This window comes from Centruroides vittatus, unplaced genomic scaffold, assembly GCF_030686945.1.
Source record: "Centruroides vittatus isolate TY-2023 unplaced genomic scaffold, ASM3068694v2 contig_1158, whole genome shotgun sequence".
NCBI classification, from domain to species: domain Eukaryota; kingdom Metazoa; phylum Arthropoda; class Arachnida; order Scorpiones; family Buthidae; genus Centruroides; species Centruroides vittatus.
The window spans coordinates 49,330-62,549 of NW_027120744.1; the positions used below are offsets into that span (position 1 = coordinate 49,330).

The following is a 13,220-nucleotide window of genomic DNA, read 5'->3' on the forward strand; positions in this document are numbered from 1 at the left end:
AACACTGTTAACATAGCTTTATGATAAGTATTATATACGATACTATCAGATGACTCTTGTAATTGTAATTTGCCAATTTAGTTTCAAAAAATGTAAACCCAAACCAAATCAGTTCTGATGGATTTTGAAAATTTTAAAAATGGAATTTTTTTAGTGAATACATTATATGAATATGGTCAAAAATAAAAATGCCAAAATGTTTAGGGATCTGAATATTTTCATTTAGATTATAATTGTTTGAAACATTTTTCTCATCAGATAGTAGTAGTTCATTCTTTACTGAGGCCATACATGAACATAGTTATGTGCAAAACATTCAGAGAGATATTATTTCTAAACTGTTTTATTATTGGAAAATTATAAAATTAATTTAAGCATTTATACTTTATATAGCATATCAAATGTATGTATAATTATTACATGTATTGAGATAAAATTATAGTACTATTTACTTTAAACTTATAAACTATCTTTCATAAGTTTTAATTTATCACATTGTTAAATAATCATATTTGCTTACAAAATTATTATGTATTTATTATAATTTTATATTAAAGTAAGAAATGTCATATCAAATGAAAAACATAATTTATATTTCAGCTTCTTTTATGTCCAGAAGATAGTTTGTTGGCTTCACGTCTTATTCGTATTTATTTTGGATTTTTCAAAGCCTGTACAAGAACAGGTGAAGTTGAAAATAAAATGATGAGTGCCTTATTGACTGGAGTAAACAGAGCTTTCCCATTTGTTAAAGATGACAAATTAGTGTTAATTGAACAAATGGATACTTTGTATCAAATAGTTCACTTAGTCAGTTTTAATATCAGCATCCAAGCTCTTATGTTGTTGTTTCAGGTATATTTTTTATTATAAAAATAGCAAAATAATTTATTCATAAATAAATAGAAGTAAAAACATTGTGTTGAAAGATGCAGTCATTTCTTAATGTTATCCTATATTGATACATAGGCTTGAAATTATGAGGAGCTGAGTTTTGGCTAACTTTTATTAAGATCATAGAATTAATTACAAAAGTTATTTTTTATATGATCATTGTACTTTGGAACATTTAAGATACAATAAACAAGTTTAAGATAAATATAATTTTATTATTATGTCTTTATGGCTTAATATTATTATGCTACTTTAAATTCACATTAATATTGTTTAAAAAAATAAATATTCATAAATTATAAATTATTCATTATAATTAACTTTTAATTTTTTAGGTTCATGGTTTAGATGAAACTCTATCAGATCGATTTTATGTGGTTTTATATAAGAAACTATTAGACCCAGGATTAAGTAATTCTACAAGACAGACAATGTTTCTGAACTTAATATATCGTGCTTTAAAACGAGATCATATTGAACAGAGAGTTAAAGCATTTGTTAAAAGATTATTTCAGGTATAATGCTTTAAATATTATAATAGTTATAAAAATATGCAATTTAATAACTTAATTATTCAAGATATCTTAATACGTTAATATGCTATTATTGTTTCTATTTTAAAATGGTTCCTTAAAGCTAAAATTGTGGCTGCTGATTTTTATGAGTGTAAATTTATATGTATGTTTAAAAATATTTATATAAATGCTTTTATTAACCAAAAAAAAAAACCAATTAAAATAGATTATTTATGATACTACGTTATAGATTGACAACTTTTAAAGTATTTAGAATTTTAAAAATTCATTTTCTAATTTATAAATTACAGTAGAGAGTCGAAAATCGGAATCAGTTGGGGACTGGGGTTGTTCAGATTAGTGATTTGTTCTGATTACCGATTATGTACGAAAAATATATTAACCTGTCCGATGTTCAAATTTTTCTCCGTTGCGTGTCGCTTCGTGTTGAATTTTCGTCGATTTTAAGCCTAACAAAAGTTTTTATAATAATAATCGAGGCTATCGTATCATTAAAAATTATTTCTTCATTTTGTACAAACAAAATAAATATATTGAAGAATATAAAAACATGAAAATTATACTTTAGAAGTAAATCTAGTATCAAAAACGTTTGATTCAGCACGACACAGTCTGACTGAAAATCGTTCTGATTACTGGCGATTCCGATTACTGGGGTTCCGATTAACGACTCTCTACTGTACTTAAAAATCGAAACAATTAACGATTATATTTTCAATTGTTACAGTAATATTTCAGTGAGTATTAAAGTATTATTGTATATGTAATTAGTAAAGGATGGGATTTTAGAGTGCTAAAGTAGTTTAAAAATAGGGATGCAAAGTGATAGAAAAAAAGCAAAAATGGGGCAAAGAAATGGTGCTAAAATCATGTTGGGCATCTATCTCAAGTAAAAATTTTTATTTAAATTGCAGGATACAGTATATTTCTCACAGGTCATTCATTTTTATACTATACTTACATACCATTGTCACTTGAATCACAATCATTTGTCAAAAGGAATGAATTAAGTTGGATAATGGTAATCATTTCCAAATTTTCAAATGTAAATTTTCTGTGTTTACATGAAAAAAATCTTTGTATGCAGCAAAAGATATTCAACATTCAAAGATGTGAGCAGCAGATACTTTTTCTGAAACTGAGGAACATAACCTGAAGTAAAATGACAACTATGTATATAGGGATTATCTGTTAAATTTTCAAACAGAATTGTTTCTAGAAAAGAATTTATTTTATTTTATTTTGATATATATTTAGTAGATTCTATGAAATGATGTCATGTTAACATCTTTATTTATCACATTGTTTGGTGATACTAATGATTTAAAAATTTGTTTCAATTATCAAGTGCTCAAACTCCCTTAAACAAAATAAAAATGGTGGCATATCAGTGACGAAGTGGATAAGGCCACTGAATACTGCTATATACATCTTTATGTATATGATATCGTTTTATGAAATTACATAAAATATGAAAAGTTATATGCTTTTTCATTTTATATTAACAATATTTTAAAATATTACTATAAATATTTTTTAAAAGCATTTGCAGTTATTAATATTTTTTTTAAATGTGAATCAATTGTACAAATTTAAAATTTTTCATCATAAAAGAACACAAAAAGATACCTTGTAGAATTACTAAATTGTTAGTTTCAAAAAAAGAATAAGAATAGATAAGGATGAGTTGCAGCATGATATAAAACACAATAAATGGTAAGAAATAGCATTCATCTGAGCCACTTTCATAACATTTTAGTTTGTGATTTGTCTCTCATTAATATATAAAAGAGAAAGATCAATAATTTATGGAAAAATATTGTAAAAGATAAGGGAAAATGCTACTTATATATTATTTATCTATTGATATTCTATTTTCATTGCATTTTTGCACACTAGGTAAAAAATCATACTAGAAGGTGCAAAGAACTGTGTCGTTTATGATCAACAGTAAAGTCTAATATAAATTACCCTTGGTGAGTTTACTAGCTACTCATCACTATACAAATTCATGAAGGAGTGAGTTGATACTTGCACAATGAGTACCAATTACACTGGGCTAGTGAATTTGCTTACTCAGTTTGCTTTCAAGGCTATACTAAATATATTAAAATGTAATATTTTTAAAATATTTTTTACCTCTTTAAATACAAAATCAGCCAAAATCAACTAATCCCATTCAAGATAAAATTGACTGAAGGAAAAGTTGTTTGACTGGTTTTTCTATACAAGTTCCTGAAGAGTACAAACAATTTTATCTCTTGATACAGAGGGGAAAAAATACAATACAGCTTACAATACGGCTTGATCCTCACACCAAATATTAAATAGTAGGAAGGAAAACTCATTGAGTATGGAAAAAATTTCAGAGCATAAAGAGTTAATTAATGGAACTAGAAACGAACTAGAGACCTTACATTCCAATGATTATGACAAAGTCTTTGTGCACCATGATATGGTATATTCTCATACTTCCAAGTTCACAACTGAATATGGATGACCTCAAGGCCAGGAAAGACATTCAAATAATCAAAAACAGCATCATTCTAGTTAGACCATCTGATGGAAGTCTGATGAATTTTCTTGCACTCAGATACTTAAACAGGGGCAGCTTAAATATAAGGAGAAATCACTAATTTGACTTGTAAAGCACTTAGAGGAAGCAGCCACAATGATTCCTAAAATGTGCTCAAGGTGTTTCAGTTATGAAAATAGTATCTACAAGAAATTATACCTATTTACCTACTTATGAGAAATAGTATCTGTTTCTAAAATGAAAGAACAACATATAGAATAAATTAAAACAATTTACTATGTATACATTAAATTTATAGGATACCACATTAAACTTATATCCTTATATAAACAAACAAACAAATGCACTTCTTAAATTGCACAGATTTAAGAAGTTAAACATTTTTTATTTTTTTTTGCTTGTTGATTATATATACTTATATCATTTTTGTAATGTCATTATAAGAATCATAGTTATGTTCTTATAAATAATTTATTATATTATTGATAATTTTTCATAACCTTATTTAATTTTTAACTGTTGTTTTTTAAAGGTTTGTGAATATCAAGCTCCAGGTCTTGTGTGTGGTACTTTAATTCTCGTATCTCAGTTATTAAAAGAACATCCAAATCTTCTAAATAGTAATAATATTAGTATTGCTAGTAGTGATGATGGTGAGGATGATGACAGTTATGAACATTATGAAGATGTATCAGAGGTACATAAATTTAAATAGGTTTATGGTAAAGAAAAGTTATGTTAAATTACATGAGGTGTATAATTAAATGCAAGCTGGATTGTTAATATAATTATTCACTTTAAATTTTTTTAGAATGAAGAAAGAACAAAAGAGTCTAATTTTAAATCTAATTCAAAACAAAATTCGTCTTGGTTGCATCGAAATAATTTTCAAGTACATGGATGCACAGCATCAAAAGTTTATAATCCTAATCACAGAAATCCATTATATGCTGGTGCTGAGTATAGTATTCCATGGGAATTAACATTGTTAACAAAACATTTTCATCCATCAGTAAATGTTTTTAGCCAGCAAGTACTGAAAGGTAAATGCATTGAATATGATGGTGATCCATTGCATGATTTTACACTCATCAAATTTCTTGATAAATTTGTATACCGAAATCCAAAGAAATCAAAACTATCTCCTTGTGAAAATGAACGCCAAAAAATATTTGGACGTCAACATCAATTAAAACAACAATCTTTAAATGTTAATTCTTCAAATTTTGATAATGCTCGGCCAGAAGAAAAGTTTCTTTATCAGTATTTCCAAACCAATAATTTCAAACAAAAGGATGAAAAGAAAGATAAAGATTCAGATATGGAAAGTGTTGCCAGTGAAGATTTTGAAGCTCTTTTGGATAAATTTGAACCTGGCTTTAAATCAGATGAACTCAATTTTGCTGCTGATATTTCTGATCAGAAACAAACAAAAAAGCGAAAGAAGAGAAAAAATGAAAGTTATAATAATGATGACGACGACGACGACGATGATGAATATGATTTTAATGATGATGATGAGTTCAATGAAGCATTTAAAGATTTTGAAAGTGATTTAGAAAATATTCAAACTACAGATATGAATGGTAAATTAAATATTGTGGGATATATTTCATAGTTTGTATTAATAATAATAATAATTATTGTTATTAATATTATTTAGATATTCCAGTATCAAAAAGCAATTCTAAAAGAAGAAAATTGGCTACAAAGAAAGTAGACAGGTAATTTTTTAATTTAAAAAAATGTATTTATTGAAAATAAGTATAAAATATTTGTGGACAAAAAGGAACAAGAGTTTTATAATTTATTAATTAAATTTATTACAATAATTATCAAAATACACATTTCATCAATTCAAAAGAATGTCTAGAAAATTTTAGGAAATTCTTGAATTTGGAATTTAATAAAACAATTTCTACAGTGTATATAATTAAAAAAAAAACCAGTAAATTAATTTCTGAACATATTTAAAAATTTTCTTCATTTCAAAGGATAGATAACCATATTTTGAATCACAGATATTCAATATCTGTGAATTAAAATTTGATCATTTTTAATAATCATCAAAATATTTCTGATTATTTTATGCTTTCTTTGTTGTTTTTTGAATGTAAAAAGATTTTTAAAAAGTTGAGCGATATTATTTATTCAGTAAAAGTGATATCATTTCATTGTAATGTTTGCACACCTATATACATTTTTCTTTTCAATTTTTTCCACTCATTTTATAAAAATCTACTTTGAAAAATCAGAAATTAATTTATTTTACTAATTTCTGTCTTGAATTTTGCATATAATTAATGACAAAGTCTTTGTTTTACTTTGCTAAAAAACATTACGGTAGAGCGTCGAAAATTGGCGTCAATTGGGGACTGGGGTTGTTCCAATTAGTCATTTGTTCCAATTTCCGATTATGTACGAAAAAATATATTAACCTGTCCGATGTTCAAATTTTTCTCCGTTGCGTATCGCTTTCTGTTGAATTTTTCTCTGTTGCGTGTCGCTTCGTGTTGAATTTTTGTCGATTTTAAGCCTAACGAAAATTTTTATAATAATAATCGAGGCTATCGTATCATTAAAAATTATTTCTGCATTTTGTACAAACAAAATAAATATATTGAAGAATATAAAAAACATGAAAATTATACTTTAGAAGTAAATCTAGTATCAAAAACGTTCGATTCAGCACGACACAGTCCGACTGAAAATCGTTCCAATTTCTGGCCATTTCAATTACCGACGTTCCAATTAACGATGCTCTACTGTATATTGATATATTTACTATTTATATACTGTATATATATATATATTTAAATTCAGTAGATAAGTCTATGGATGAAATATAAACATTATTTTCTAAATACTAAAATGTATTATTTATATACTATTTGTTTGTTGAAATTTATTATATTTTATTTTTGAAATCAGTTTTAATAATTTGATAATAGATTATTATTATTTTCATGCTAGCAATAAAAATGAAGCTTTTGCCCCTGCAGAACAGGTAAAGTTTGAGTATTTTAAAAATGACAAAATTTTTGTTTTAAAAATTAACAATTAGTTTTTTAATATTTAAAGCTCTCCTGTATATTGGAAGATAATCAAAGTAATGTAGAAGGATTGAGTATGCACAGTTTAATAAATAAAGACAAATCACGTGAGTAATTAAATATTTAGATGAATATAATCTAAATATTTTTATATATTATATTTATACATTAGCCTGAACTGTCAGATTATTTTGGATTGTAACAATGCTAATTTTAATTAAGATCAAAATTTAGCTTAATAATTAGAAATTAATTTTGAATTTTAATTTCTACCTATTAATGTTTATATATTACAATATGCCACTACAATCTGTCTTTAAAACAGAATTTTAGTTTTAGTTAAATTAGCATTAATAAAGATTAAAATAATGTAAACATTAACCTGATTCAATTATTAATGCTTAAATGAACTATTGGATTATTTAACATTCAGCAGTTTGTATGAGTCATAATTGAATCAGGTTGATGTATATATTGTTATATTTATACAGTGTCTCCCAAAAGAAACATGCCATGGGAGATTGTGTGGCGAAACTTATAGGCAAAGTATTAAGGAAAAGTATATAGTGTACAGGTTTTATAATGCATCATTTTATATCGTAATACTGCAATACTGTCAAATGGAAATTAATTATACAAAATTCATATGGTTGAATCACTTTTAACTAATACAAGTATAGACCCAACTGCATAATTCTGTAACTAGTTGGTATGTTACGAGAATTAAACTTGTTCTCTGTAATTCTAGATATATAGATAATAACAAGAATATAAAGTTTTTTTTGTTATTTGTTTTATTTAAATAAAACTAAAAATACTAACCACAAGTACGTGGATTTGCTTATGTGCATAAACTGTTGGTTCAAAACCAATACAGTCTATTCTGCTTAATTGGGACACATTAGGACCTGATTAATTTGTCCCAATTAAGTGGCTCTCCCAATGAAACAAATTATAAGGAAACAAAATTTGAGATAAGAAAATGAACAATAAAGACAAAAACTATTGAAAAATATAATTAATAATCAATGTGAATACATACATATATATATATGTTACAGTCAAAATCCATTTTTAGTTAGAACGCGTTTTAACTAGTTGAAACTAGTTTATACTGGATATCTTTGTTAAAACCCGTTTTGTCTAGTTAAAACTAGAATTTACTGCTAGTCAAAAATGAATTTGAGTTAAAACTAGTTTTAACAAAGACATCCAGTATAAACTAGTTAAAATGCATTCTAACTAAAAACGAGTTTTGACTGTAACATATATATATATATGTATTCACATTGATTATTAATTATATATATATATATATAAATTCAAGTTCAAACATAACATATTAAAATATAATAATTAAATAAAAAAAAGAACAATTATCTTTGCAAAACTCTTGGGTGTATATTGTGCATTTTCTTTATATTCTGCAAGTAGACAAATTGGCACAGCCATCCAATGCAGAAATGTTATTTTCTTCGTTTCTATCTTGCGTAAAATGTTTGTCTTAGTTGGAAATAAATTTTCTAGCTTCCTAGTCACTAACTCTTAATCAGAAGTATTTTCTCCATTACTATCTTATTTTCTAGTTTTTAGGTGTTTTCCCAAAATGACTTGTTCAATAATTGCATCTATACAATTCTGATTTTCATTGGATCATTGAAACATTGTTATCAATTTATAAAAATTCTTTGTGAATTATAACATTTTGTACTTCTTAAGCAATTTTATTATTGCTATGGATTATATGTGGCATTTCCTGTTCTGAAGTCTTAAAATTGCAATGAGAAGAGCAGTTTTGAATTGTGCTACAGCTTACTTTTCATCAACTATCAGTGACATATTATATTGCTTGTCAACTGGCCAACTGTAAAGCTTTCCAATGACTATCAACTTTAGTTTATCACTTTCTGACATTATAGCAGCACAATATGGTAGTGCAATTCATTGCTTTTTTGAACCTGACAGTACTTCAAGTTTAAAACTCAGAACTATCTGAGGTGGCATAGTGTAAAAACCCTGTTTCATTTACATTGCAGATTTGATCAGGGCTGAATTTCTGCAGAAATTCAGGCAATTTAGTTGATTTCCACTCTTTGGACTCATAGTGTTAATACTGTTTTTTCACTGTATGCCCTCTTAAATTTTACTTTGTGTCAGGTTTTCCAACATGATAACCGCTCATCTGTAGCTTTGAAATTCATGTGAACCACCTTTGTAGCTAACTCTTCTAATTTGTTTTTAACATTGGCCCATTAATACATATACAGGTATACCTTGAGTTACGTCATTTTGAGTTATGTTGTTCTCGATTATACGTTGTTTGTGAAAAAAGTATATGGAAAAATAAAAATCAAGTTTAAGTCATTTTATTTGACTTTACATCTGTCCGCCACAAATATTGAAGTCGTAATATCACTAGAAAAGCGTTAAAAGCACATAAAATCATATTAAAATATGTACATTTACAGTAAATGTTAATATAATCATCATAAATCCTAGAGAATGAAACATGAAAACATCTGTGTTTCTGTGTTGTTGTCTTATTTAGAGGTCTTTAAGTGCTCATTATTGGTGTTTTCCACCGTAGTTTCAACTTCCTTGGGTGCTGGATTGGATATTACAGCCCATGTAAATGGTCTGTCAGATCCCCTGATTTAACACCCTTTGATTTCTTATGGGGACATTTGAAAGCAATTATTTACCAGGAGCCATTTCAAACTATATATGAACTGTGAGGAAAAATCTCACAAACTTGCCAAGAAACAACACCCAATATTATAAGAGCTGTTGTTTCTTCACTTTATCATTGACTGTTTCACTATTTGTATATGGGAGGTCATCATTTGAGCATCTGCTGCTAAAAGGTATGGTGGATTTTGAAATTGATAAAATGTTAAACGAGGCGTCTAAGAAGAACCTAATAATAATTAATTTTCCATTCAAAACCTCGGAATATGTAGAAGAGTTGAAAAAATTTATAAAAGAAAACTTAGAACTTAACTGGATCGAAATTGAGGGTCTCATCCAACTAGGAAATAGAAAACATAATCAAGTAATTAAGGTTATGACCGAATCGGTTAAAGATAGAAACCTAATTCTTAGTAAATTCTGGACAACAAGATTTAAAATGACGGACGAAAAGAAAAAAATAATAATCTCAACTGACTTATGTTTGAGATCAAGGATTAGGAAAAAATTATTACTCAAACAGATTAAACTAGAGAAATCGGGTGACAACAGGATAAAAATAAGAGATGACTACTTCTTAAAAGAAAATACAATGTATACATACGATTTGAATACTAAAGAAATAATTCAGGTGAATCATTTTTTAGAGACAAATATAATATAAGATTAGTAAAAACAAAAGATAACTTAAATATAACACAGAAAAAATGGAGAATGGAGAATAATATAGAAAGTAATAATAGTAAAGTGAATGGAGATGAGTTGATAGCCAAAGATAGTGAACTGGGTGAGAAAAAAGCAGGAACTTTAACAAGAGAAAAAAATAATGTGATGATGAGTTTTTGGAATACTCAAGGGATAAGAGGGAAAATATCTAAAACCACGATAAGAGAATTCCTAGACACAAATAAAATAATTGGATTTCTAGAAACTTGGATTTTAAAATCTAGTGATATGGAAATAAAATATCCAGAGCAAGACAATAGCGTAATAATTAGTAATGCTCACCACAAAAAGAGGTTTGATCGCCCGTGGGGCGTTAAAATAGTCAAGGAAAATAAATTCTTAGAATTAATTATACACCTAACCTCTCGTTTGAGAAACATTATAAAAATACACTAAACAATGCAAAAATTATAATAGGTAAGTCAATAGGTTTATTCTGCAAGGCTAAACTTAAGAACTTAGGTACACTTGTTCAACTTTTTAATTCGATTGTGATGAATTCAATGGAGTATGTAGTCCCAATTTGGAACATGGATAAATTTAATGAATTTGAAAAAATACAGAATGTACCTACTCGCAAGATATTTCAGTTAGAATACAATATTCCGGGCAGCGCCTTAAGATTAGAAACAAATAGACTCAGATTAAATACTATACCAATAAAAAGATATTTGATGTTTCTACAAAAAATTATTAAGGCAGAAGATATAACAACAAAACTACTGTTTTCACTACACCGCATATCAAGGGAAATGGATTTAAGACGAAGTTGGATAATGCAGTTATCAAAGTTAGTAAATAAAAATGATTTTTCTATTAAACTGTTTTTGGATGATACAAATGATATGGAGCAGTATAGTAAAGAAATAATATATAGAGTTAAAAGATGTTTGATAAATGATTAATATGTTATATAATTAAGTTAAACAATCTACTGAATCATAATTGTGACAAATACTAATGAAATTCTATAGATTAGTAAGTAGAAAATATCAATGTTATTGAGATGCTATTATATGTGTATAAATATGCGTTGAAACAAAACGCCCCTGTAACAGGCGAAAGCCTTCTACGCCAAATAAAGATATCTATCTATCTATCTATCTATTTGAGCATCTGCTCTAAAATGTAAATAAGAGTGTGTTCCAAATGGGGGAAACAGACAAGAGAAATAAAGTACTTATTTTTGTGACAGACAAGTATTAATTCCTAACTTTGTATACAATTAACCAACTATAAGCCTAATAATACCAATGAATGAAATACCTTTACTAAATAAAATTAATAATTCACATTTTTCATAACTGAATGAAATAACTGCAAAGAAATTTTGTGGAATTATGTTGTCCTTCATGAGCATATCTTTCCTTTAGTGGTCATTCAATTAATATTAATTGTCAGTTCAGATCCTGTATGCTATTACAAACCTGTATGACACAGCATTAACTTTACTTGATTGTGTCCCTGATGTTTTGCCTATGGCTGCAATTTAAAAAGCTTCTTTGTGAGAGTTTATATTGTATATGAAATGCAGTCTATGGAGAGATTTGCCTACATGCTTCTCCATACACTCTCCTATGGCACATTTCTTTTGGGAAACACTGTATACCATACCAGGGTAAAATGTCTTTCCACAAATCCAAATATATCAACAAAATATCTATGAAGAGTACTTGAATGCTAAAGATATAGAATGTCTAGTCATGATTAGGAAATATGCAATAGTTAAAAATTCATGAACTTTTTTATGTACAAATTTTATCTTTGTGTTATTATATTGTCAGATATTTTGATGATTATATTTATGTATCTAGTTTTGATGTTTCATGATCTGTAACTTCTTAGTGATTAATCAATGTTTGTATGTTTTCAATAATTCCAAATTTTTAAAAATAACAGTGAATATTCTATAATTTGATATTAAAGAACTCCTGATGATGATCTATAAACTATACCAAAAACATTTGAAATTGAAATTATATTGTTTTTTAAGATGATAGTTTATTTGTGATTAAAAATTGTTAAATTGTAAATCATAAAAAAGAAGTTGTCATTGCATAAGGGAAGATAATATGGGCAAGGAGATGGCAGTTATTATTAATTTAGATTTCAATTTATTTATTATTTAAATCTTAACAACTTGTTTTTTATTTAAATAACAGTGTAATTGCAATTTTTTATTTTCTAAAAAGTTTAATATTGATTTAAATTATATTTTTAGATGAAAAACAGATAAGATGGGAAATACAAAGGGATAGATGGATTCGAAATGCTGACTGGAAAACTAAGAAGAAAGGAAATTTACAGCGCAAAAGAAACTTAAAGTCTAAAATTAAAAAATCAAATAAAAAATCTAAACTCTGATGACATTTCTAATATAAAGACAATGTGATGATAAACGTAAAAAACAGTTATTTCAATAAAATGGCATAAACAATTGATGTGCAATAATTTTATCGTATTTTTATGTAAATAAAATAAAAATTTGAATCATCCTTTTCCTTTTCTTCAAATTTCTTAGTTTTTCTGCAGCTAGGATTGTATAAACAGTATCATATGAAATATAAAAACAGTTTTGTGAAATTTAGAATTATATTATTAGTAATATTTGTAATGTTTGCCAATAAATCTACATATTTTTTATTAACAGCCTAAAAATTTGATTTGTTTTGTTGTTTGAATTAAGTAAATTTGAATCCAAATATCTTATAAGCAATAGAAGAATCCTTTTCAGGGTTATCTGGTTCAACTAAATAACAGTTTAACATTTTTGAAAATAATTATTTT

At 26.6% G+C, this 13,220-nt stretch overlaps 1 protein-coding gene across 1 annotated transcript in view; it reads left to right on the top strand.

Annotated features, from left to right (window-relative positions):
- Positions 1-12,928, top strand: part of Noc1 (Nucleolar complex protein 1) — a 39,741-nt gene extending 26,813 nt beyond the window's left edge. Inside the window, exons 7-14 of the mRNA XM_067275870.1 lie at positions 601-855; positions 1,230-1,409; positions 4,499-4,663; positions 4,778-5,552; positions 5,630-5,690; positions 6,940-6,973; positions 7,048-7,126; positions 12,655-12,928. Of these exons, the coding sequence (XP_067131971.1) occupies positions 601-855; positions 1,230-1,409; positions 4,499-4,663; positions 4,778-5,552; positions 5,630-5,690; positions 6,940-6,973; positions 7,048-7,126; positions 12,655-12,797 (1,692 nt within the window). The 3' untranslated portion in view covers positions 12,798-12,928. The remainder of the gene's footprint in view (positions 1-600; positions 856-1,229; positions 1,410-4,498; positions 4,664-4,777; positions 5,553-5,629; positions 5,691-6,939; positions 6,974-7,047; positions 7,127-12,654) is intronic.
- Positions 12,929-13,220: the final 292 nt, after the last annotated feature.